The 26,395-nt window shown below is 37.4% G+C and overlaps 5 protein-coding genes and 1 long non-coding RNA gene across 9 annotated transcripts; 4 read left to right on the top strand and 2 right to left on the bottom strand.

Annotated features, from left to right (window-relative positions):
• The first annotated feature begins 47 nt into the window (after window positions 1-47).
• LOC141910275 (transcriptional enhancer factor TEF-1-like) lies at window positions 48-8,267 on the top strand. Its single transcript, XM_074801009.1, has 12 exons — window positions 48-205; window positions 2,007-2,233; window positions 3,692-3,819; window positions 3,932-4,093; window positions 4,180-4,220; window positions 4,296-4,470; window positions 4,561-4,623; window positions 4,715-4,822; window positions 4,906-4,964; window positions 5,052-5,133; window positions 5,532-5,684; window positions 5,768-8,267. Exons 2-12 carry the CDS (start codon window positions 2,017-2,019, stop codon window positions 5,879-5,881), a joined length of 1,302 nt encoding a protein of 433 aa, XP_074657110.1. The 5' UTR covers window positions 48-205; window positions 2,007-2,016; the 3' UTR covers window positions 5,882-8,267.
• Window positions 8,268-8,395: 128 nt separating this feature from the next.
• Window positions 8,396-9,681, bottom strand: LOC141915037 (uncharacterized). Of its 2 annotated transcripts, XM_074806417.1 has the most exons (6): window positions 9,511-9,681; window positions 9,207-9,362; window positions 9,011-9,125; window positions 8,842-8,927; window positions 8,662-8,768; window positions 8,396-8,588 (listed from the first exon to the last, which is right to left on the bottom strand). In XM_074806417.1, exons 1-6 carry the CDS (start codon window positions 9,648-9,650, stop codon window positions 8,452-8,454), a joined length of 741 nt encoding a protein of 246 aa, XP_074662518.1. In that variant the 5' UTR covers window positions 9,651-9,681; the 3' UTR covers window positions 8,396-8,451. The 2 variants fall into 2 exon arrangements, with proteins under 2 accessions (XP_074662518.1, XP_074662519.1); XM_074806418.1 differs by lacking the exon at window positions 9,207-9,362.
• Window positions 9,682-9,851: 170 nt separating this feature from the next.
• LOC141900658 (uncharacterized) lies at window positions 9,852-21,886 on the top strand. Its single transcript, XR_012618748.1, has 3 exons — window positions 9,852-9,891; window positions 11,728-11,793; window positions 21,811-21,886. It is a non-coding gene; the product is annotated as an uncharacterized LOC141900658 (long non-coding RNA).
• Window positions 15,696-17,590, top strand: LOC141915246 (uncharacterized). Its single transcript, XM_074806719.1, has 2 exons — window positions 15,696-15,975; window positions 16,308-17,590. Exons 1-2 carry the CDS (start codon window positions 15,768-15,770, stop codon window positions 17,468-17,470), a joined length of 1,371 nt encoding a protein of 456 aa, XP_074662820.1. The 5' UTR covers window positions 15,696-15,767; the 3' UTR covers window positions 17,471-17,590.
• LOC141915245 (uncharacterized) lies at window positions 17,438-21,147 on the bottom strand. Of its 3 annotated transcripts, none has more exons than XM_074806716.1 (5): window positions 20,961-21,147; window positions 19,790-20,111; window positions 19,421-19,649; window positions 18,992-19,257; window positions 17,438-18,905 (listed from the first exon to the last, which is right to left on the bottom strand). In XM_074806716.1, exons 1-5 carry the CDS (start codon window positions 21,059-21,061, stop codon window positions 18,264-18,266), a joined length of 1,560 nt encoding a protein of 519 aa, XP_074662817.1. In that variant the 5' UTR covers window positions 21,062-21,147; the 3' UTR covers window positions 17,438-18,263. The 3 variants fall into 3 exon arrangements, with proteins under 3 accessions (XP_074662817.1, XP_074662819.1, XP_074662818.1); XM_074806718.1 differs by lacking the exon at window positions 20,961-21,147 and adding an exon at window positions 20,320-20,954; XM_074806717.1 differs by lacking the exon at window positions 20,961-21,147 and adding an exon at window positions 20,208-20,278.
• A 210-nt stretch (window positions 21,887-22,096) lies between the features above and the next one.
• On the top strand, window positions 22,097-26,210 carry LOC141915117 (uncharacterized). The gene is made up of 5 exons (XM_074806525.1): window positions 22,097-23,641; window positions 24,041-24,157; window positions 24,933-25,139; window positions 25,486-25,656; window positions 25,857-26,210. The coding sequence occupies exons 1-5, from the start codon at window positions 22,097-22,099 to the stop codon at window positions 26,031-26,033; spliced, it is 2,217 nt and encodes a 738-aa protein (XP_074662626.1). The 3' UTR covers window positions 26,034-26,210.
• The last annotated feature ends 185 nt before the right edge of the window (window positions 26,211-26,395 follow it).

Below are 26,395 nucleotides of genomic sequence, written 5' to 3'. Positions count from 1 at the left end.
AATAATGAGTTTGTAATATATAATCATTCGTCAATTCTCCTTAGCGAGTTAGTGCCACCCATGCGCAGAACGGTATGCGCAGTGGTCGTGACGTTGTAAAGATTCTTTGTGCCATTCCAAACATACCAACGAGAGTGTCTTTTAGTTGATTATAGGTGTTGGATTGTCGCAGATTCCCATCTTAAGTATCAAAACTTATTCAAAGGTAAGAAATATGCCATTTTGTTTACGTTCGCGGCTTTATGATTCAGAGAAAAGCAGTTTAAATCGACATTTTGCGTCACATCTTTGGAATTTTTGTCATATTTGCGGAGCACTTCCGGTGTAAACTTGTTGGGCACGTTTTCTATTTCGTGGAATCAAATGATTTTACACTTATGAACACAGCATCCTAAATACAGTGATTCAAGTGCTATCAACCATTTGAAGCCGGTTCAGCAATCATGGTCAGTTTAAACAATACCAACAACTGAACTGTCAATATCACCACTTCGATTGTAAAATGTTAAATTATTAATTGCTTGCATGTTTTTAAAAATCTAATATGTAACAGCATAACTATTGAATTAGTCTTAATTCTTTTTCATTCAGTTTTTATTTGTTTGGTCCTAATTTCCTTTTTTTCAGATTTTTATAGATAAATGATAAAATTCATTTCAGGTTTTGTACATTAGGCTAAAATGATTCTCATGACATAGTCATTTCTAATTAGGCAAATGAAAATCTTATCCTTCATTCATTTGCCTTCATTCAGGTCTCGAAGAAATGTGTCCTGAGCGTTCTCACGATATTGACTTATTAAAAAAATTACGTTTCAAATCATGTCGGTTTTTATTTGGGAAAACTAGTAGGCCATTAATAGCGAATAATTAGAGATCGATTGAATCCTAATCTCTCCCAGCTCTAAAACTAAAGTCTTCCACGATTTCATGTATACGAGGAATACAGGAAATAAATGACGCACAACCACTGTGCATCTACTGTTGTAGCCTCTATAATGTTCGCTATATGCTGGTCTATAATTGGTTTATTGGTGCTAAAATTAGCCTGTTCCTCTGAAGTGAAACTTGAGAACAAGTGCAGTTGTTGATGTGGCAGATTTTCAATGACTCAGGTTCTGTTTTCATTCTGCGTTTATTGGGTTAAGTAACTACAGGCTTGGATAAGGTTTCTCCCTGAATCTTTTTCTCATGTGATCTTTGACTGAAAAAGTTTCCTCTTGATTTTCCTTAATATTGTAAATGATAGGTATATGTTTTGATAGTATCAAATTCAAAGCGAAGTGCAGTCCTCTATTGCTGGTAGTAGGCCTATACGTGCTGCCATACTAATCAGGGAATCCAATTTTTGATACCACCATTCATTTATCAGGGGCATATATCCAGCCTCAGTTCCTGAGTAGGCCTACTGCTCAGTCCAGTATCACAGCCCCACTGATAGGGGTGTTGGGCTGCTCCAACAGAAATAATTGAAATTTTACTGGCTCCAGATGCAATCCGAGCTGTTGTGGGGCATTAGATATTATCTTCCGCATAGGCCTATCTAAAATAACAGGGCTTTATTATCTAGGATTTATTCTTTTTAAGCGGTATGCAGAAAAAAAGGGTAACTCTGCTTCATAGCAGGTGCTGTGCGATCACCGAAGGTGTGAAGTCTGTAGGGTTGATCCGGGTCCCTCCCCCAGAAAATTCCGAAAATCTTGGTCAACTTAGTTTAGGGACTTTTCAGGGCATCTGATCGCGTTATCTACATTATGGCAACTTTGAAACTTGAAATGTATTTATAGAAATAGAGTATTTTAGAAAATTGAGACCAGAAAAAAAGGGCACTCTGAAAATTTCAGGGGTTGCATACCCCTTGCAACCCCTCTGGATCTGCCCCTGAATTAAGGGATCCTATTTCCATTTTAGCTTTATTTTCAGTATCAGCTAGAAGTGAAAAATGTATGAACTGTTGAATATAAATCGGGCTTACAATTAAATTTATTTCAATGAATTGGATTTCAGGATTGGCATAATGTCTGCTTGGAACGCTCCCGAAAATGGGACATCTGCTCAGGTGCAGAATCCCATAGATGACGATGACAACGATAGTAATAATAACGATGATTTGAATAACGATGCCGAAGGCGTTTGGAGTCCGGATATCGAGCAGAGTTTTCAAGAAGCTCTCGCTATTTATCCTCCGTGTGGACGACGTAAGATTATCCTGTCCGACGAAGGCAAAATGTATGGTAAGATTCCGAATGATTTCTGTGACATCAGCTGTTTTTTATGAAGATACTGTCTAGATAGAATTCACTCTTTTGTTGAAATCGTTCTGATAGATCTAAATCGGTTAATCATGTAATCACGGATACGGTAGTCGGTTGCCTTATCTCAAATTATTTGAAATATTGTAGCAGATCAATTGGTGATGTGTCATGTATTTGTGATTTCTCCATCTCTACGAGTCAATAGTATGAAACATCTCTTAACCAGCTCCATCAGTCCCCGAAGTCTCTTTAATACTCAATTTGCCATCGCGCAATATCAATAGTGGGAAGCGTTCGTACCAAAAATTAATTAATCTCGAGATGGGGCCTGCGGGTGATTGCTGACTGAGAATGGAATGCAAAGAACGCCAGCTATGCCAGGCATGCGGCGAGTTTCATTTGGTCGCTGTTTGTATTACTATTGTTACCCAGGCAACCGAATGATTGATAGATAATCTCTTCCTCTCGGTTGATGAGAAATTACAGGCTTTTGGGCTTTTCACGGGGAACATAAGCAGACAAAGAGTCTTCATCTCGGGGTAAAAGAAAGAGTAAAGATCAAACAGATGAAGAGATACATGGCGTATAATAACCATTTGCAGTTCATTGTTCTCATGGCTTCTTCAGTCGTTTTTATTGAGGCTCTCTAAGGGCAGTAATGCGATACGTTCGTTTTCAATTGACTCTTTTTCGGTGATCTCACGAATATCGTGTCGTGTTCGTATCGCCCATTAAATGATTATACCGACCTATTCTTTGATGATCGTTTACCTACCGTAGGTAACTCCCACGCTAGATAACGGAAAAAAAACTACTAAAGAACATTTTTTCCGAGGAGCGACACCGATGTTGAAATGCTAATAAGATTTTTTTCCTCTTGGAGATAACCATCAATTTGTTTGAATGATTTTATCCGTTTTTAATGTTGAATATAGGGCTTTCTGCTTGAACGATTAGTCAGCAGTTTCTCTTCTAAACAGTCTCGCTCATTTTATCCCTTTTTAATATCATATTGAATAGTTTAAGATACGCGGTTTGATGTCTCTGTGTAATTGTTGTTCGGCAATCGCTCGGCAACAGCCAGTCAAGCGTCATTAAATCACAATCGCATTAATTTTTTGCTATTATTTGCTTTTTGGTGGTCGTTACAATAATGAGCATTTGTTAACCGGTAGATATGGGTAATAATGACTGACGGAATTATCTATATCGATATAACGATAACTGACACTAATTCGTTGCGTCGGACGAAGTCAAATTTTCGCTTAACTTGTCGTGCTTTTACCTAAAAAAGGTTTCTCCAAGACAACTGATTAGATGTTATAGAAAAATTTATATCGACATATTTTCGATAAGATTTTCGAGATAAGTAGAAAACCATATCTCTGTATAAATTTTTGAAATATTTCAACGCTACGATACGATTATTCATTTCAGGTCGAAATGAACTTATTGCGAGGTACATCAAGTTACGTACTGGTAAAACTCGTACCAGGAAGCAAGTATCCAGTCATATACAAGTTCTGGCTCGTAGAAAAGCTAGAGAACTTCAGTCACAATTGAAGGTATGTTTTCAATGAGTATCTTCATCGCATCGATTTCAACGGAAAGGTAAAATTTGAAATGTCAAGAGTTGAAAATCTGATACCTGGTATCTTGTTTTTTTTTTTTGTTCAGGACCAGGCATCGAAAGACAAAGCAATGCAGAGTATGTCTGGAATGTCATCAGCTCAGATTGTGTCAGCTACAGCTATACACAGTAAAGCTATGGCCCAGGGCATATCGAGTATTAATCCGATTGGTATGGGACCGATGAGACCTCAATATCCCGGAACACCAGTACGTTAGACTTGAAATGGTCATCGCTTTCATGAAATATTGTGTTTAAACTGCGACATATATGCATGGTTTGTTTTCTGTTTCAGTTTTGGCAACCTGGAATACCCCCAGCTGCTACAGCCCCTGAGTAAGTTAATTGACTATCTTCGTTGTAGATATTTAGGTTTGGGTCTCTGCTGTAACATTATTCATTTCATTTCAGTGTGAAGACATTTGCTGGTCCTTATAATCTTGAGCAGAAACCCATCACTACTGTACATATGCCGCAAGAAATGTCCCCCTCACAACCGCCCTGGCAAGGTCGCTCTATTGCCGGACCTAAATTACGACTGGTCGAATTTTCAGCTTTTCTCGAACAACAGCGAGACCCAGAACAGGTAAGTTGCAAAACAATGAAGCAGATCCTTCTCGATTATTCCGGTATCGATCGTGTATTCATAATCCATTGTGTATATTTCTTATTCCAGTATCACAAACACTTATTTGTTCACATTGGATCAAATCATAGTTATTCAGATCCACTTTTAGAGGTATGTTTTTTCATCTAGTGTATGTTGCAAGTCAATTAGCTCTAGTCTATATAGTACAGTATGTAAGGACCTGGTTATGTCTTTTTTGCAGGCTGTTGATATCCGTCAGATTTATGATAAATTTCCGGAAAAGAAAGGTGGTTTGAAGGAGCTGTACGATAAAGGTCCGACAACAGCTTTCTTCCTTGTTAAATTCTGGGTATGTTTTGTCTTCAATAATATTTCATCATTCTGTATATTTTTTGCCAATACTGTTATAAATAATCAATTGAAATATTTCAGGCTGATATTAATACAAACGTCCAAGAGGAATCTGGTGCTTTTTATGGAGTGACGAGTCAGTAAGTAAACCTAGTTTCATATTCTCCCACAGCAGGCAGCACTAGTAGTCGGTGGAATAAAAATGTGTCTTATATTTAACACAACAGGTATGAAAGCAGTGAAAACATGACTATAACATGTTCAACGAAAGTGTGTTCATTTGGTAAACAAGTTGTAGAAAAAGTGGAGGTAAAATTGTCATTTTCATTCACTATTTTGATGAAATAACATTACTGCACAAAACTCCTATTAACGAATGAATGAATGATTTATTTACATATAATATTTACAAGATAATATACATAATTTCTTTGGATATAATTGCATAGATAAATAGGCATATATAAGAAGGACAACCCCAAGCCCTAATGGGTGAGCCTGATAGGGGGATTGCCCTGAGAAAAAAAGTATAAACTAAGTGATAGTTGCATATGAAGATAATAATGATAATGATAATAACACGGCACACATGGTTATGATTATATTTACAATACTAATGCTAATAATAATAAAAATGATAGTAGTAATAACAATAAAAATAACAATAATAATAATGATATTAAACGTATATTTTGTAATAATTGCAGACTGAATATCCACGTTTTGAGAACGGTCGTTTTGTTTATCGAATTCATCGTTCGCCGATGTGCGAATATATGATCAATTTTATTCACAAGCTCAAACATCTGCCTGAAAAATATATGATGAACAGCGTGCTAGAAAATTTCACGATTCTTCAGGTTCGTTATCCTGTCATTCGCGCCTTGAATGTAATTCAATCGTACGTTTATGTTTACGATGACCTTCAAATTTATCTCTATAGGTCGTCAGCAACAGAGATACTCAAGAGACATTGTTGTGTACGGCGTATGTTTTTGAGGTATCGACAAGTGAACACGGAGCACAGCATCATATTTATCGTTTAGTGAAAGACTGAGACATTGTCGTTGCTGACTGTAGCTATAAACTGTATAATACAGCACTGCTGACTGTAGAATTGCTATTTCACGTTGCTGCCGTCAGGTCACTGCAGTTCTCCAGTGAAATACTGAGCATTTAGAGATGTTTCATCGTCTATAGAAATTACTAACACGAAAAGTCTCCACGAATCGTCTTGTTGCGCGTGCGGCGAATTTTAACTGCGAAATAATCAAAATTATCGAATCAAATTTCTCAACAGTGGTTTAACTAAACCATACGTATGTAGACTACTGGTATTGTTATTGTTGTCTGATATGTGACGAAAGAAATTTTGATATTTTCAGGGCTTTATTGAGCTACTGAACATGTTACGTTATGTTGTTTATTCTAACATATGTGAAGTAAATATTGATATCAATTGTCTTGTGTATTGTTGGTCAGTGAATTCGCGATAAATTCGATTAAAAATGGTATTCAAATCTTATACTCAAATGAACTGCTTTATCGACCGCAAAATTCGGATGATAATTATATGACTCACGAAAATTGTTCTACCGAAACAAATGAGCTCTTCCAAATATTTCACCAATTTCTTCCCTCTATTCACGCAGTATCTCTGAAAACGCGCGATATATTTCCTCCAGCGTCAGTACAAAATAATTATAATGTTGTACGTACTTTGTTGCATTTTACTGATCTAATAACTGCTGCAATACAATAATATTCCCTCCAAAGACTTATCTTTCTGGTGAAATTGATCAATGTCATTTCTATATACAAGTGTATAGTATGAGTTCAGTAAATCATTTAGGTGGTTATACTTGTCATATTTTCATCTATTGTGGTTGAAGCCAGTCTATCTAACTATCTATCCTGCATATTGCTCATTTGCTTTCAATCGGGGATCGCTGGGAATGATGTGAATGATTTAACTCATCTTTGGTCTGATATGATATAAACCGTCCAGCTTAATACCATGAGACAGGATATTTATCGAACAAAATCGGCTCATCGGCTGATTCAGTTAAACTAAACAGGCGAACAAAAACCGCAAATTCTTTTATGTTTGAACTAATGATGTATGTATCACGTGTTGTTAGATACTATGAAATGAAATCGGGCTGTATATACATGTAGTACGGTGATCGTTCAATAAACTCCACGGTACTCAATTGTTAGGATCGGTAAGATGAAGATACCGAGTTGCATATACCAAATTTGAAATACGATATGAATTTTGAAATTTACGAAGACAATACTTCACCACTTTGATCAATGCCAAATGCAAGTCTGATGATTGAATATACAATACTACATGTACGTATATCATCTGTGCTAGCTTCATTCTTCTGTATACATTTCTGTCGCCGCTTTTATAGCATAGACCATTTATTTATTCGTTTCTCTGTGAATTAATCATTACCGGTACAATTGATAGACTGTAATTAGAGACTTAGACGTCTATCGATTATGTACATTTACTTGTGTAAAATATTTGATGAATATATGATATTCAATGACTGATGTGTATCCGATTAGTTTAAATGTTTAGCATCTCGAATAATTTTAAAATTGGAATTGTTAATACATTGTACAATGATTTGATTTTGTTTTCATAGGGTGAATCTACTTTTGAATTTTTATTTAATTTTAGCAATTAAATGTATTTTATATCTACATATTTATATGATAATGTGCCGAATTTATACATGTTTTTGTTTCTCTATCTAAGCTAATTATAGCTTCGGTATCATTCTTGGTTATAGTAGAATGAAATCGAAGTTAGAATCATTTATTTCATCTGCAGCAGATCTCAACTTGCCAGTTGTTGGATTAATTGGGCGACCAGTAAATATTACGAATATGTTTTGGCGAGTTCGAAATCTGTGATGTGCTTCCCGGGATGTGTAATATACTCCTATAGATATATTCTTACCGCTCTTTTCCTACAAATTATAGAATTTTTGTCGAAAAATTCTTTCTCAATCAGGGCTTTGTATTATACATGCATCAATATATTATGTACAGTTCCAGCTGAGGACACATGAAGATGTAAGCTGTAACATTAGCTGGACTACTGTTGAACTTCCTCCTTTCAGGTTTCTATTCTGTATTGTTTATTCTTGTAGTAAATCTATCGGGACAACTGTATTTATTCCCAGAATAAATACAACATTATTGAGTTCTGCATATTGAAAGGCAGCTGATAATCCTGATTTGACGCTATCCATTATAGAATGAATATGGCTTTAAGCTCATAACTTGGAGTTAAAGAAAATATACTCCAAGTGATTTTAAGAAGCGTCCATTTGGTGTTGTTAATTGTCGTCATTTCTTTGTATCGTGTAGAATTATTTTCGAAAGCGGATCACTGGTTATACATTGATCATGTCACCAACAAAATAAAGCTTTTATATATTTCATTGAATTACTAGTCGACTCGATTTATGTTTATATTGTGGTGATCAATTTAATGAAAAGGAAGCACTTGAGAATGAAGGATGGAACAGCAACATTCAAAAGTAGAAGATTAACAAAATGCTTTATTTCAAATGCAAGATTAGGACATTTAAATACAAGGTGTAATCATGTTGGATAACAGAATTCTAACAGATCAATAGGGTCGCTCGGTAATAGCTTCAAATACATAAAGTCTTCATTTGTAAAAGATTTTGGCAAAATTTCAGTTATTCTAACTCCGTTAGTATCTTCTTCCATAAAATCTGTAAAACATAATATCTATTGATAGTAAGGATTATAACTGGGAACAATCTTGAATGTGAAGTGAATGCTTACCAGATATCAACCATAAATGTTTGAAAAATCGATGATAGAAATTGTACTCCAGATTTCCTGGTATGAGAATTGATGAAGCTAATATTGGGAAGCAATCATCAACTGATCTGTGAAAAATACAATCGTTGAAATTACCTACGGTTTGACAATTTCGATTATGTTTCATTCTAAAATCTTTACCGTTTTGTCTTCATATAAACAGCAGCATCTTTTATGGCTGCGCAAAGATTGGCCAAAACAAAAAAGTCGTCAATATGACCAGAATTCTGTGAAAGAAATCAATGTATTTTGAGTTGTGAATTGCTTTATCTTGTAATCGCTGATTATTTCGCATTTCGATCGTACTTACTAAATTATTAGGAATGAAATCTTGAAGACTATCTATGATGATCTGATAAGGAGCGACAGCTGAACAATGAATGGATGCCAAGTAATCCGTTAGTTCACTGCAAGTTTTAACGTACCTAGAAATTAAGTAAAAACACACGATGAAGCTTGGATTGATACTGTTAGTAGAACCGGATATTCATTCGGTAAATACACACTTGAATTTAACGTGTAAAAGCGTATTTGGATTAGCTACTATCATTCCATGTACACTGGCCGGTAACTTTGTAAGTGGTTGCGAGAGTATGACAACTATAGAATTCCCAGTAGCAGAAATACTGACGGCACTCTGAAACATCAAACTTGTGGCTAACCTGTTAAAATGATATTGCATGTATTGTATGTGCTGGAATAATTAGCCCGAGGAGGAGAGTGAGATATGGGCAACTGTTCGATGAAAATCGTAGACTACACACACACAGCACAGAGGCGTATTCACAGTCACAGACTTTTTCTACTTACCAACTGTGTTCACCTGAACCAAGAAAAATCCCAACACATCCGCAATCTCTTGAGGTAGCTTTGTTAAACATATCATCCTTCGAAACAATAGATATGGGGAAGATCTTCTGAAAAGTAATCAATGACATGTTGTTGGTCATCTGTCAAATGGTCAAATGGGGGATGGTTTCAAAACGGGGACATACTTGTAATAAGAAGCGCTGCGTCCGGGGACATACTGATTAGGGGGACGGCTTTCGTTTGACTGATGATGGCGCTGTGTGAAGTATGGAATGAATGAATGGATGCATCCTCTCCTCTCGTTGGTTGCAGACACAATAGTAGCACAGCTCCAATAGGAAAGGGACTGACAGCATATATATAGCTATAGCAAGATTTGACGTAAGTATTGTTGTTTATTAATCATAGATTATTAACGAACTTTGCCTGTGTCAGTCAGTGCAGTACCAGTAGTGTTGAGGAGGAAACCAAAACCAACATCAACTGACCTAAAACCTTGGCTTCGGCTCTATCTGTCAGTTTGTGCTTGACAGTGCAGGTAGTGGACTTGGAGTTGGACAATGAAGTGAAATCCAGGGGACCAGACAATATGTTTGTTGTAACCAATAGTTGGTTATCCGATATGAAATTACGTTGGGATGGAATTCTACCTCTAGGTTTGTTGTAATAACTGATAAATCTGAGGTCATTAAAAGGAGGTCGTTCCACTGTGAGACTGCCTTTGCTGAATCTGGTAGGGGCGGTGCAAAGGTGGTGTCCGAGCTGATAAATAGCATCACAGCCTTCTTTCTGGTGTCCTGGGCCGGGATCATACTGCGTCCCAAGTAGAAAAAGTGTATTGTATGCTTGGGGTGGGATGAATGTGACAAGCCTTGTGGTGCGAACATAATAAAATAGATAATTTCATTGAATTTGGCATAGGCCTAACCTCGGTAACCTTCCTCTTGTAACCAAAAAGATTGACCTAAAGTATGTACATCGAAAGAAAGTTGGTAATTCTGGGGCCAGTTGCTGAAACGTTGATTAAAGATAAATACCCTACTGGCCCCAGAATTACCAACTTTCTTTTGAAGTTTAATATGATACATACCTAAAATCATAAGAAATTTAAGTCACATGAAACGAAGGAGTATAAGGCTTATGACTTGAGAGATTCATTGTATAGACCTAATGAAAATGAAATAAAATCAGTGGTAGGATTTGGCCTGTATGAGAGGCCTGCTGTTTGTAGGCCTACTTACTTAATACTAATAGACATAATTAACGCCTGCTACTACTACATCTAATTCTGATCACACACATGAATTCATAGCTGCTAATTAGTCAGGTGTGTAAGATAAGTTGGTTAATGAACCTCGCACTAAGTTTTTGCGATTTATGCCACGCGCGCTGTGTGCACTGCATCAGTTCCATCCAGTCATTTAACATAATCCCGCAAATCTTGGTCAATGATTGTTGTCAGTAGGTCTACAGTGCCGGCTGATGTAAACGCTGTCGCCATGGTTATTGCACTATCGTCGTCGCCGTGCCAACCTTTCTTCTCGCTGCTGTATCTATTTTATCGATGAAGAATTTCCATTAAAAGACTAGTCGGGCTTTTTCTTCGCTACCATGTGACCACGAATAAAGCCTCAGTGATTACCCGGGTATCAAACATCGTTGATTTGTATCCTGAGATGATCATTTATGGTCTTATTTAAAACTTTATGCTTCGGTGACTTAGAAAATATCGATTTTTTTACGACGTCTATTAACGTAAGACTTTTATACAATTAGCGAATATTTTTCATATTCATTTTGATGAATTCTTTATGATTTTATGAATTTTCACTGAAGGCCCGAATGAGCCATATGATATCGTTTTTCAGACTCAATCTGTAGGACCTAGGTAAACCAATCTATCTTCACGTCGGCTTCTAGTTCTGATAAAGATTTTAACTTGAGCGGGTTTTCATCGTGATCAAAAGGTTTTTTTTGTTTCCATGGTGACAATGTGCGCAGATTGATTCTCGGCGTTGTCGGTAATATTGTAGAGGTCACATAATTTCATTGGTCATTGGAAAATCGTGCTATTGACACAAAGTAGACATATTGTTTCATCTGATTGTTTGTGACGGTGGTAAGAGAGGAAAGTGGCATTTGACTTGACATCGATAATGTTAAACCGGTAGTTGTAGTGTATTCCTATTTGAGTGTTTGCTTTTTGTTCCTTTTCAGGATTGTAATCCACATGTGCATCGTCTGCATGTAATATTATGATGATGGATTCACTCTTCAAAATAGGTAAGATTAAACATTTTATTAGTTGCAATCTTAATTTTGATCTCATCGAATTGTTTTTGTTGAGGGTATTTGAAGAGCGAGTGTTTTTGATAATTACTAGTTCCATTAAGAAATCTATGTACATGATTTTGCTGCAGTAAGATTTTTAGGCACGTTTTTTTTAATGTATCTTATTACACGGATTAAATCCTCGATGCTGGTTCCTGTCAATATTTATCGCTGCTGGTAACCGAGCTAAAAACGTGGTGCAGCTATCTATCTATATAGCTGTGCCACCAGAGCGAACAGCTGTATCATCACTAAGTGTAATTGATACTGGTAGATAATGGCAACAGGTTACTGGAAGCATTAAATCCTTCAGAAATAGCCATTGCAGTAAGTTAGCTTCTGTCAATATTTTGATCACGGTTATCTTCGGCTTTGAGATCAATTCTCTGTGAATAGGGCGGCTGTAACATGTGTTAGATTTCACATATTCTGAAATATTTAGGGCTCTGTTAATTTGTATTCACTGTCCAAGGGCTGCGTTTAATGCAAGGATAGATGTGATACAGCAATTCTATATATTGTAAGGACTCCGTTTCTGTGCATGTGTTCAGACACTTATTCAGTTCGAAGTGTTGAATAAATCTGTTTGGTTTTCATTACTTTTAGTCACGACTGACAATTAATCGAAGCTAATAAAGAAAACCCATCATTTATTGTCACTTTTACTGCCAGTAATTGCACGTAATAGCATTCTAGTCTTCTCTATCACGTCTGTTGTGTTCACTCTAACCACATCGCATCACTTTCTCTGATCAATGTATAAAGTATGGGTTTTCAGGAGGCATTTGTGAACATTTTCTTGAAAAGATCGTTATTCTAGCATTTTCTTATGAGGTTTAATATGATTTTTCTGGCTTGTTTGTGCAACCCGCAACAGACTGTTCTAATATATTTCCGCACTCATTATTTCAATTGCGGCAGCTGCCAATTATAATTTAGTGGCATTATTAAACATTATGTACATATCGTTAATGGGAATGCAATTCATCTTCTTCAGTTAGAATTTGATCAAAATGTGCGCAAACATTCAATCATAACCATACTTGAGAATGTTGGTTCTTTTTTGTATCTGGTTCACACGGCGTCGGCGTCGTGTACCAGTATTCCGATGAATGCCTCGGTGGATGTTGTATGTCAAATTTCATTAGTTACATTTATTCGCTAGTCGTGAATGGTTGACAAGCCGTCATCAGATGTGTGTCTGTTTTATCTGAAACCAATACTGAATACCTTCGGATTAATGTCTTTCACGAAAAACTTGATTTGAATTGCGCGAATATTTTCTGTCGCTATGGTTACCGATCATTTAGTAGTTCCTGGAAGTTAATCGACTATTCCATTGCTTGACTGCGGTTCATTTGAAATCATTTCATATTTCAATCCGGCATTTATTATTTCTGTGTTTTCCAAAACTGCACGGCCACCCTTTGCCCGGTTATTCACAATCATTCTAGATATCTATGTTTGTCGTGTTGCAGTTCTTACGTTCTTGGTAGGAAACTGTATCAAATTATGGATTATTTATTTCGCGGTGTATTGCGAACACGCATTTTCATCTCGGTAGTTTTATTTTCTGTCGGATCTCCTCCTCGCATCCGTTCGCGTCTGTGGAATGAATGATAACCAATTCAATAAAATCCATGGAATCTATCCCAGTCATATACAATACAATATTGCCTTGGAAACCAGTTTGATACTGTTTTCATGCACACACTTGACTTGCATTCTGAGGACTCTTTTTATCAGTGATATGTAATGTGGTATTGATGAAGTCTCCTAGTTTTGGAACGAACGAAGGCAACTACCAGCAGGCTGTAAGAATTGTCCATTCATATCAGTTATTGATGATTTTTTGCTTCTCTACAATGGATGTTGTGAGTTTTAAAATTTTCCTCCTAATATTCAAACACAAGGCCTTGCGTTAATGTGGTGAATTATGGCACCTTTTAATTTGTTGTAGACATCACAAGAAAATTTTTGAGGGGGTCCAGATATATATATATAGGTACTGTGTACATGGCTGCCTTGCAAGGAAGGGGTCTGAAGGTCCTCACTTGAAAATCTTTGAAATTAAGAGTGATTTTAACTATGGATATAAGCTACACATCCATGTTTGTAGGTCCATGTTATAACTATAGACATTTCTCATCACCCAAGACCCATAGTAGCAGTCGCTTACAAAATCATTTTAGCCTACTGAAAATGTAAGCAAAGGTGGTAAAAGGGGTTTGAAAATTTCATTGTAAATGTGTTAATTCCAGTACCCGTATATACTAATTTCATGTCGAGTTCATGTATGTTACCACGTACATTTGAAACTTCACATTTACAATTAAAATTAGCTAATTGATTAATATACCCTCAAGTGACTGCCATTTAATGCTGTTAATCAAAAAAGAAACCTTTTGCTAAAATTGCTATCAAACCCCTAGGCAAATAACAGGTCTTTCATGTTTTTAGATATTTCGCCTTTGAAATACAGAATTTCAGTTAATTTGATTTTTGCTGCATTCATTAGAATAGTGATTAACATTATGACACTGTGGACGAGTTCGTCGTCAACTTGATAGAATTATGTCATGATATAGGCCTAGATGATGGATGAATGTACATGCTATATAAAAATGAGTGTAATATTGAACAAGTGTGAAATTGACTGTAGTTCAACACCGCTGTATTTGTACATGGGCTGCTATATCAATGGCGCTTAAACAGTTGGTATGTCACTACTTTTTTCATTTTCCAAAGTGGGCTTCCCAGTGGTTTTATCCTGGCAATCAATCAAAAATGTCCTGTTGACTGTTCCAAAAGCAAGAAGTTACATTTTGTGGTGGTCGATTTTTAGAAATGGATGGGATTACCCCAAACCCCCGTTGGTGCTCAGCAACCTTCCATACCCGTCAATATCAGAGCCAGTTACTCGAGTTCGTTGTGTGGAACTACCCCCTCCGTTCATTCCTGACACTAGAAATATAGACTTTAATTCCATTTAGTAATAATCATGATTAATCAGTATTTGAGCTGTTCTGCTAGTTGAGGTTCATAATCACGCATCCACACCTTAAAATCACTGGGATTTCCTTCGACTGTGAAATTGATCTGCCACTCTGACAGCAGTGTTGCAGATATTGTCCGTCTGAGCTTATTATTGTCAGCTTAGTCTTTGTCAATAACTCTTTCTGACAGATTATTCATTGGTGCAGTCGCTGTCTCCATTACTTTAAAATAGTCAAGCTACTCGCACTCACTCTCTCTCCCACTCTCTCTCTCTCCCTCTCTCTCACTCTCTCCCACTCCACATCTCTCTCTCTCTCTCTCTCTCTCTCTCTCTCTCTCTCTCTCTCTCTCTCTCACTCTAATAAGCAAATGAAACACCTCGTTGTCAAAGCCATACCATCCAAGGCGGCCATGGAATCAATCTCTTGTGATCTAGGACCTGTTAATTTTATTTGAACCGACCAATTTTGCGTTCTAATTGCATGCGTATGAGAAGCTGTAAATTGGTGAAACATGTGTCAGTGAGATTTACAGATTTCTGCTCGACTGAAGAAGAACTACCGCTCGACGTGTTCTGCAAGTTGAATTCCCCTTCTGGCTGTATCTGTCACGGGTTGATGTGCAGTATGAGCAATGTTGACATATTGATTGCTTTCTTTCACTTTCGCGTAATCATCATCCACCCGCTCTCAGTTCATTGTCATCCTGTTATTCTCAACAATATCATTTGATTACCTGACTCTCTACTCATCCCGACGGCTCTTTCTCGCGATAAGCTTCCTAATGGGGCTCGCCGCGCTGAGCGCTGCCGCGAGATGGCGCGCGCGTGTTAGTGGCCCTAGTGATTTGAATTTGAATTGTAAACAACATTTTATTCATCTCCGCGTTCGAGCGAATTGACGATTTGAAAAGCGCTTGAATCTATTATAATGCCTCGCTATTGTTGTGTACCCCTTTGTAAGTCAAGAGTAGGCGGATTTAAGTTCCCTACGAACACAGATTTGAAAATGAAATGGCTTGTTGCGATAAAACGACTACAGAGTAGCGAGAAATCTGCAAAATTATGGCAGCCATCGGATACAGCTATCGTATGCCATCGACATTTTTTACCAACGGACTATAAACAGACACTTACCGGTAAATATGGCTTTCCTATTGAGTTTTCCAACTAAGGTGAAATAAGCGGTCAAGATCCAAGGCAGGCTGATTCGTTTAGGCCTCAGCTTGGGCCTATCGATATTATGCAATGTCGATGTTTTGAACTTTTTTTAAAAAGCCAGGCGCTTATTTTCATATCATCATAGTAGTTTGTTGATAACAGGATAATGATATAACTCAATTATGATAATAACAACAATAGGCCTAATAATTTATGTGGTAGATTTATCTTTTTAATTTAAAGGTTGTTGACTTGACTGGCAGCTGTTGATCTTTGAGTAGAAATATGTTTTTTTCTTTATGTGTTTCAGGTTCTAGAAGAAAATTAAAAGAGAATGCCATTCCGCGTATATTTGCCTTCACACCACCAGTTTCCTCAGATTCAGAGAGAGAAAGTAGAGCCAGTCGGCGAAGATTAAAACTGGAGGAAGAACCTGTACACCATGACATAGCCACTGAAGTTGAAATAGGCCTACAACATACCAGCAATTACAGAATGGACATAATAGAGGAACCAACCAATAAAAACACTAACTTGGATAAGAATATTCAGTGTTCCCTCCTTTCAGATCAATTTTTCTGTATCGAGAGATTTATGGTGGATCCTAGGTCGATCAAATATTACACCAGTTTTAAAGACTATGAACATTTGATGATGTTTTTCAGTGTACTAGGACCTGCTGCGTACGATTTGAATTACAAATGTCAGAAACTAACACCGGTCAATCAATTTTTCTTGACATTAATCAAATTAAGGCGTGCCAAGGAAGATATAGAACTGAGTATTCTGTTCGGCATATCAGAGAGTGTAGTTTCTAGGATTGTGTTAACCTGGGTAAACTTCATGTATTTCCAATTAAGTGAAATCAATACATGGCCAGAGAGAGAAGAGATAGACTGTTTCATGCCCAGTGGCTTTAAGCATCATTTTCCGTCAACCAGAGTTATTTTAGATGCTACAGAGATTCCAATTGAAAAGCCGTCGAATGTAAAATCTCAAACTGCAACTTTCAGCACATACAAACATAAGAACACGCTTAAAACTATGGTTGGAATATCACCGAGAGGGGTCGTTAGTTATGTAAGTGAAAGTTATGCGGGTTCAACAAGTGACCGACAAATCATTGAACGATCCCAGCTGTGTTCAAACACCTCAAAATACTTCAGCTCGAATGACAGCATCATGGCCGATAGAGGTATAATGGTACAAGATCTTTTTGCTACCAAGAACATTAAGGTGAACACCCCAACTTTATTGAAGGGCAAGAGTCAACTTGAACCTGAACAAGTAGTTCATGATCGTAGAGTAGCCAGTAAACGCATCCAAGTAGAAAGAGTAATCGGATTGTCAAAAACTTTTCTTATTTTGAAAAAAGACCTGCCGCTTAGTAAAGTCAATATGGGTTCTAGGATAGTTTATGTTTGTTTCAGTATAAGCAATTTCAGACCAGCTATTGTGAACGAATTTGCTTAACCTTATTGTTAATGTCTGTTAATTGATATCTAAAGTATATATTTTTGAGTTTTGTTTTGAGATTCATCGAAACCCCTGCTTTAAAGAAACATCATTGTTTCTCTTAATAGATTATTTAGGTAAATCCCAAATTCTTAGATATCAATTATGGGCCTGGACTGTAATTAATTGTCTGTCGTTGATATTCAAAATCTGTGCGCAATATAACCTATTTCACTTTGACTTAATCCACTCTTTTGCAGTGTTTTCAATTCAAAGGACAAACTAATTTTCATTCCAGTAACAAACCCTTTTATTGATTTAAAACTGGTAAAAACCAAAAATACAACAACGCTACATAAAATCTTTTTAAAATGCATGATAACACAGATATTTTATGTAAAATGGAAGAGTTTGAGTTTTGGGACTAAAGCATTCATGCCATAGTCAGGCGCAGCACATAATGAAATAATAAATAATCATGGTAATGAAATATGGTCAGAAAAGGAGTAAATCATTAATTTTCAAACTTTTGACCCACCATCGTCAGTAATTATGCATATAACTACACAACCTGACAAGTATATCTGTTTGAAATAACTATATATGATAAAAAATATTGATAATAGATGATAAAAAATATTAAAACTTAAAAGTATCAACAAATAGTAAGCCGATATTGACATGAAATCTATATCATACAATTGGGATGTACATGTATTTACAAATTTAGTTGTATGAAGATATTAATGCCAAAAACTATGGAATCTTCGGAAAATATCCGATCTATATCTCCAGGAATAATCTAGATGTTTTAGAACGCATGCATTGTTAAATACTTTGAATAGTACTTCCTATAAAAGATTTCTAATTTTGGAAGCAGAGATAGTTCACAGTGTTTTTGATCATGATAAACCCTCTCTACATAAAGGTCCTTATGAGTATAAACAACGAAATAGCACATTTTCCGTTTGCAAATATGCAACTGTCCTTGAATCTGATCATAGTAATTATGCGAACGTTTCAGCTTCTTATCTTTTGCACTAAGAAACTTGAAGTATGGCCCCGGAGCAATAAGTTCATTTCTACCGCGATACGGACATTTCACTTCAACAATGGCATCCTCAGACACAAGGCCATCTGGGCTCGCGCCTAGATAATCTATATCTGGCCTCACATGAAGTCCGCAAGGCTGTACTTTAACGGAGAATTTACCTTCAAAAGCCGCTATCGCCTTACTTTCGAATGTCTTTCCATGGCAAACAGCAGCATTTCTCAACGGAATATTATCGTGAAGAGATTTACACAATTTGTCGATATTGCGCCTTTTCGTGAGCGAAACAATTTCACCGAAACGAGATGCAGTTAATCGTAGCTGCCTTTCCTGAAACCATTGACTAGATTCTGCCTGCTTCCTAGTACTCCTTTCTAGTAATATTGCCTGTGTTTCATTTAACTGAAAAGGCAAAATGGAATATTAATTATAAGCACAGAGGGAAGGATAACATAGGTCACTCTCAGACACGTTGATTAAAAACTTACCTTAATAGAGTTTTCCACCCAATATTCAAGCAAAGTTTTTTTCAGATAATCATGGTCAATTGCTGCTGTTTTGATATCGGCTTTCTTGTACTTATACTTGATGGGTAGGTCTAAAGACGATACAGAGCAGTAATTAAGGACAATTCCCCGGACATAATCCTCGTATCCAGCTGATTTCCGGTATTTCACAGGCCTTGGATCCTCCATTGATACCTCGCGTTTCTTTGATTTTGATAGAGGTAAGTCACCAGCCTTGACAGGGGAACCTGTTAAGAAGTGACGGGTAAATTTAAACAAGGTCACAGCCGAGCTAAAAATTGAAAACCAAGTACATTATGTAAAACATTGCCATTACATCAGAATTTATAAAAAATAAGATATATAGGGTACGAATTTGCTGAATGGTGGCGATGTAACCAAACAACTTACCAGTATAAACAGACTTGGGCTTATGGAATGTTTGTAGATTTTCCGTACACGATTTAAGTATTTCGGGAGCGTTAGGCCCATCTGATGACACAAAATTAGCAAACATCAAAAGTACAGCCGCGACATGCTTACAGGTCCCATTAGGACCCTTACCGGCAGGGCACTCACAATGGCTGTTTCTGAATTCACCAGTTGTTTGAGACAATGATATCTGGTACGAGTATGAGATCTGCAATGAAATATAAAAATAAACTAATCAACAATGTTTGCTACATTACAACCTTTTAAGAATACAGTTGTATTGCAGATTTATGTGGATTTAAAGGAGGGAATATTGTGTTATTTTGATGAAATATAAAACTGGCCTACCTTTTTTTTCATAGCAGCACCAACTAATCCAGTCAGATAAACAATTCCGCTTTTGATGAGAATACTGCAGGCTTGAACACGTTGCGATTCTATGAGCTGCTGACCCTTCTCAATAGCTTTAATGTCTTTGGTACAGTGGTTGTCCATTGCCATTCTATACGTGAAATATGCAGTTACTGTGTCAATATTGAATTTTGGCAATACAATCTTATGATCATTTGTAAGCTGTTTGAAACCGCATGTGGGCCATTCCGGAACTGTTTCTTGTGGTAATGTTATGGCCGGTCCCCTAAAATCGTTGTTACGGCCGTATGCTTCTAATCTGCAATGAACACGAAATAATCATGAAATATAAACATCTAATGTCAAAAATCATTCAATCAACTAACAGAAAGTTGACCCAGAGTTGAAATGTTACATCGAAATGATTACTCCAAGCATGGACGTCTATACGTCCATGGTCATACAGATTTGTATTTAACTCAACTGTGTTGTGGTAAGAAGGTATATAAGTAAGGTATTCAGTTTACCGTCACCTCAAGTTGATCAGGGTTCTGACTATAATTCCAATAACATATAAAAATTCAATAGAGACTAGACACAGCAGCAGACATGTCCAATGATTTATGGATACATTGGCAGTAAAATTTGGCATCAGCTTCAATTCATGTTCGATAGATGGCGCCAGTGGTAACTCAGCTGTTGCGATGGTTAGCTGACAAGGCGTCCTACATCCCGATAATAATCCCTACATTTCAAGATATAAACATTGCCATCTAAACTTCTCAAGGCAATCATAATATCAAATAGTGATTTAAAAAACGTTTTATCGATGACTTTTATGTGCATTATGTTTATTTTCCGGACATGAAAACCGAAAAATAATGAAAGATATCGCGGGACGGGACGCGTGGGACCGGCCATAGCCATCCTCGCAGCCCGGGCTGGTGACGGTAAACTTGTACTATACCCTGACCCACAACCCACTGAGGTTTAGCTTTCATCTCTGGATCTATTAAAACACGTTCATTTCACTTGAGCATAGGTCTAGAATCATCGATGATTTTGGCAAAAAATCACTGTTGATTCCATGATCATTGCAACATTTTTGCGCAGACTAAACGACTGAACACCATCAACCGCATGGAAATATGATCGACATTTAAATTACCTTTCAATTAGGTTGATTTTCCTCCCATAGGTTACCGCACCTCGTCGGCTTAACTCTTGTTTCAGCTTCGGTACAGTCCATGACCCGTAATTCTCTGACATTATTACAATTTAAAAGTAGGAAATCGAGCGCGGAAGTGAGCGGAAGTCGATACGCGATGGCTACTAACGCACACACGCCACCTGGTGTCCATAGCGACGGCGAGCCCCATTGTATATCCCTCAATTGATCAATAGTAGTTATATAAGGTTAGGAATGAATAAATGTTTTTTTTTTCATCTTCTATGAATCATTTTTCATCGTTGAACTCACTGTTCTCAGATATACGGCCTGTTTTTCGATTAGATTCATCGTTAGTGATGAATATTTAATTTCAATTTATGGCACGTAATGGTTAGACAATTACGTAGACAGGAGTAAACCATTTGACAGTAGAGTCTTGACGTGATAGAGAATGCCCTACTTTACGTATAAATTGATCATATTTCAAACGCTACGCTCAAACATACGATGTTTGTCTAAGATGAGAACCCTGTCTTACTGAGAAATGTCTCTATTTTGAGAAGACATGTTCATTCATGAAGGTGTGGACGAAAAGGCATACGATCGACATGAAACGTTCAGCCCATCCTCCTTATCGGTAATATTTCTGTGGACAGATATAATATGATTTTTTGACCAAATCATAGGGTAGGACAAAAAATGATCGAATCACATTTTATGATTCAATTGCGCCGGTTTTGTCCCATTATTGTCAGTAATTGAGGTGTTGGTGATCGCTGTCACCACTGATTATGAATACTGATGACACTGTTGTTAATTGTCAGTTTCTTATGCTTCGTATTTTTAGGGAACATGTCACAGATTCCTGATGTCAGCGTCCAATGGCTACTGTAATCACCCATGGTGACAATGGGGTGTGGGCTGATCGATGCAGCAGCATTAACAAATTGCGTGATAGTCGCCACGCAAGCGACGGAGGAGAGAATTTAAAATGTGAAAGCATTCCATCATTGGGTGAATCGTTAAAAACTGCTACAGTCGTTGAGCGAATTAATGGCACGGCTTCTTCTTCAGTAACCAACGCGCGGCAAGACACGCTTTCACCAGTAACTAACAACACGCAAGACTCGAAGATGTCTAAATATCAGACAACAATGACATCTACGACGTACGTAGATTTAGAGAAACATGTGCCGCTATATCCGAGTGCTCCGTATAAACGTTTAGAACACCCGGCCGATAAAAGTTTACTATCGTCGTTTTTTATCGGAATATTCTTCCTCGTGTTCGCGTTGGCGTTGTTTTGTCCGGTGATGGGATTAGTGGTGGTTTTGTTGCCGATTTGCGTCGTTATTCGACGGTGTTTCGATTGCTGCGCTTGCCGGTGTTCCCAAAATCGTAATCACGAAGCCACTTGCTGCGCTAACATCGTATCCAACACCGATACATTTTGGTTGACAGAAACACCTGCCAATCGTATGGTAACTCAGTGTTTGATTACGATGGAACAAGGTCTCGACATGTCTCGCATTCGAGATTTGATAAACGCCAGATTAATCAGCGCCGAATGCAAAAGCGGGCACAAAATGTACCCGAAATTTTCCGAAAAGATAATCGAGTTAACGTGCGGATACGCGTGGGTCACCGATCCGGATTTCAATATCAACAATCACTTCGTCGCGATGCCAAAAAATATCCAATTCAGGCGAGATTTAGAGGAATACATATCTGTACAGGCTACAAAACCATTACCATTAAACCGCCCATTATGGGACGTTCATATACTGACTGATTATGGAGAATCAAAAGATACAGTATTATTACTGAGAATTCATCCATCATTAACCGATGGAGTTTCGCTCGTGCGCATCTTATTACGAAGTGTTGTCGACGATAGTAATTTATTATGTAATTTCAAAACGCATTTCGCTAGTCGAGTTCTAGTCTTCAATATAATCCGCGCTGTCATCGTCGGACCGCTCGTGTTTCTGCAGAAATGGCTCTTTACGCGCACCGATTATAACATATTCCACGGACCGCGTTTATCGGGCAAAAAAGTGATATCGTGGTCGGAACCGTTCAGTATGGCTCAAGCGACGAGAATCAAACAAGTGACGAGAAGTACGCTCAACGACGTTCTAATGTCGGTCGCTGCCGGTACGATGCGGACTTACCAACAACTACGCGGTATCGAAAATCCGTATGATTTGTTGGCTACTCTTACTGTTGATCTGCGTTCGGATGCGTCGAGCGTCGACATGGCTGCCAAATATTCATTATTACAGATCGTTCTACCTACTAATACTGAGGGCGCGATACCGCGTCTTTGGGAATTGAAACATCGTATGGAAGATTTGAAGAACTCGGCTGATCCGCCCTTGCTGTTCGGCGCGGTCGGCATATTAAGTTATCTATTACCTGAATGCATTAGCCATATGATTTTGAATTCTATCAATAACCATTCTTCCTGTATTATAAGTAACCTAGAAGGACCTAGCATCGAACAAACATTTGCTTCACGCGAAATAAAGGAAGTAATGTTTTGGGTACCTCCGCGTGATGAAATAGGATTATCTATTTCGTTCCTGACTTATTCTGATCAGGTGCGAATGGCAGTTATTGCCGACAGAGCTGTATTGTCTAATCCTCACATTCTCACCAGAGATTTCATTTTCCAGGTAAGATCCATTAGGACTAATATGTTTGCGTTGATGCGATGACTATATCACCTGTTGCTAATGTCCAAAGATAAAAATTTGATTGCATATATTTTCTTTGTCTGTGTCTACGAGAATACTGCTCCAAATTACAAAGTACATTATATTAGGCGTTTAAAACGAGGTTATTGAGTCCTTGGTGATACATGGTCTTCTGAACTGGATTCATATCAGTTGAAAGGTCATAGAATGTAGATAGCTCATCAGTCATCGATGAGCATATTTAATGATAATAGGCTACCTGATTGAATGCTATGTGAGGCACTGATTCAAACATGGATCATTAGCATTATGAATATACCCCTCATCATTCAGACATTACCAGTGGCCATTTTAAGCAGCTGTACTTTTATTTTACAGATGAATAGACTGAGCCATTTACTGGCGAATCGTAGGATTCCCGGAGAGCATCCATCAAGACGTTTAGAGCCTTATCATGACTCCATTCCATCTCAGTCTGATTGCACAGTCGAGGAGGTAAAAAAAGCTTTGAATCTTCCTACTTTCTTATTATCCACCTAATTTCACCTGAAATATAGTAGATTAGGGGTACATCAGAATTGATGATTGCTGAGGTAGCTACTGGAACCTCATTATCTCAGTAGCTACAATTACTGTGATATCCGAAGACCGATTCCAAATTCATACATTTTACTTCCTTATTGAGATAAACACGAGTAAAATATGATGGTGAATGTTGTTCTATCATCGATGATCATTATCATCGATGATAATCGATGATCAGGTTACATTGATCAGGTAGTAATTAGTAATCAACTGCTGATTTTTAATATTTAGATTTTGTACGGTCAAAAGGGTTAAACAGGATACACTGTAGGTGTCTGCGGATGATTATAAACTTCTACACTGACACAGAATAACATGGCCTCTTGAATTATGCATGATGCAGGTTGTCGTTTTCCCTGAGGCAATATTGGATATTACTGGTTGCTTTTTCCTTTTCCATATCATTGGCCAAATTGAGAATTGACTGATGTCTGCGGATATATCTGACTAAGGTCACTGTAAAAATGTTATCGGAATGATTATGAATTTATCTTCATAATCAAAACTGCATTTTAAACCCATGTATATACAGTGTATTTATTACCTGAGCTCATCAATCTTATTCAGTGTGTTTTATCACTCCAGTGATTTCACAGTTTCTCAATTTATCGAGTCACGCTGAATCCAATTAAAGGTTTGATTTAGATCGTTGTTAAGGTCGTCGTATATTCTGATTTATTTGCAGCTCCAACGAAAAATGTCGCTCGTACAAAGTCAGTTGCAGGACATGAAATCGAAATACGATAATATTGATGATGATGGCAGTACATTTGTTAGCGACGAACAGCAATTGGCCGACCAGATTGAGCAATTACGGGATGAATTCAAGGACTTGCTAATAGAATTACGAAGACGAAAGGCATCTGATGGCTCGGCTCTTCTGTCTGAAGATGTACGTAGCTTGATGTGTCAGAAAACCGTTAATTGTCCTATGATTTTCCTAATACAGTCAGTTTTCATAAACATTCATTGCCAGCTAGTTCTGTTTTTCCCCGAGGCCTCGCTCTGTTTATTCCGTTACTTCTTTCCTGTGATCCTGGAAAACTTTGTATGCGACAAATCGTTTCGCTCTAAGGCTATTCTTTTATGTTGGTATTCATAATACGTTTGAGGGATTTTCGTACATATTTTAATTTGTACGTTCACCCAGATCAACGTTTGAATTATAACTTTGGAAACAGTGTTCATGACAGTGAAAGGGAGCTTTATCTATATGTGTTGTACGGTTATGATTTCAGGAGGACAGCGAAGACGGCGAATTACGCAGAGGTAGCATGAGACGAAGAACTCTATCTACAGCATCACGACGGATCTCAATAGTTTCACATACATCTGTTACTCGACCATTAACAACGGCTTCTCAATCACGAGGATCAACATCTCATTCTCCTCCTTCATCTCCTACTACAGTATGTAGTTAAGGTGGTCATTTATTACTCTAATAACTGCCTTATGTAAGAACTGCTATTTGCCATTGTTCATTACTCAGTTCTACCACGTAACATGATATGGCCTCCTCCCCTGATATAAAGATTTGTATCAAATATCATTGACTTTGATTTTGTAGAAGCATAATCTCTAACATCGATCCTATTTTTTCTTTCAACAGCTTGCTTCAAAGTCATCAGAAACTGATCGTGACCAAAGTAATACTAATAGCGAATATCCTCAAGTTAAACAGACTGTCGCTCATGATCAAGTATCCGTATTTCAAGAGAGTCCCCCTGAATCTTATTCTCCACAAGTCGAACATAAATTTGCTTCTAAGACGAGTGTAAATGTATAATTCAATGATTGGATTCATTTCCAGTGCCTTCCATATGAGCGTGCTGCTAATTAGTATTAGACGCATCATAGTGACTTATGTATATTCTCAGCTAGCACACAGCATGTCGAAACTCTGCTCTCTTATCCCTTAATTGGACAAATAATTGGTTCTTACAAACAGCACGTTCACGGATCTATATATACATAAGGTTACAACTATTATTAACTATGCGCTCTCTTCATCTATGGTTTCTTTTTTGGTTTTATATCATTGTAAAAGGATGAGAAAGCTTGACGAATGTGAGCTATGAAAACAGTGTAGTTATGGTACGGATTCTTTTCATATGAACATTCACGTGATTGCTACCGGGTACCACTCCC

The sequence above is a fragment of the Tubulanus polymorphus genome, chromosome 1, assembly GCF_964204645.1.
Source record: "Tubulanus polymorphus chromosome 1, tnTubPoly1.2, whole genome shotgun sequence".
Taxonomy (NCBI): Eukaryota; Metazoa; Nemertea; class Palaeonemertea; order Tubulaniformes; family Tubulanidae; genus Tubulanus; species Tubulanus polymorphus.
The sequence above is the reverse complement of the archived record's forward strand: the minus strand, read 5'-3'. Positions and strand labels throughout refer to the sequence as shown.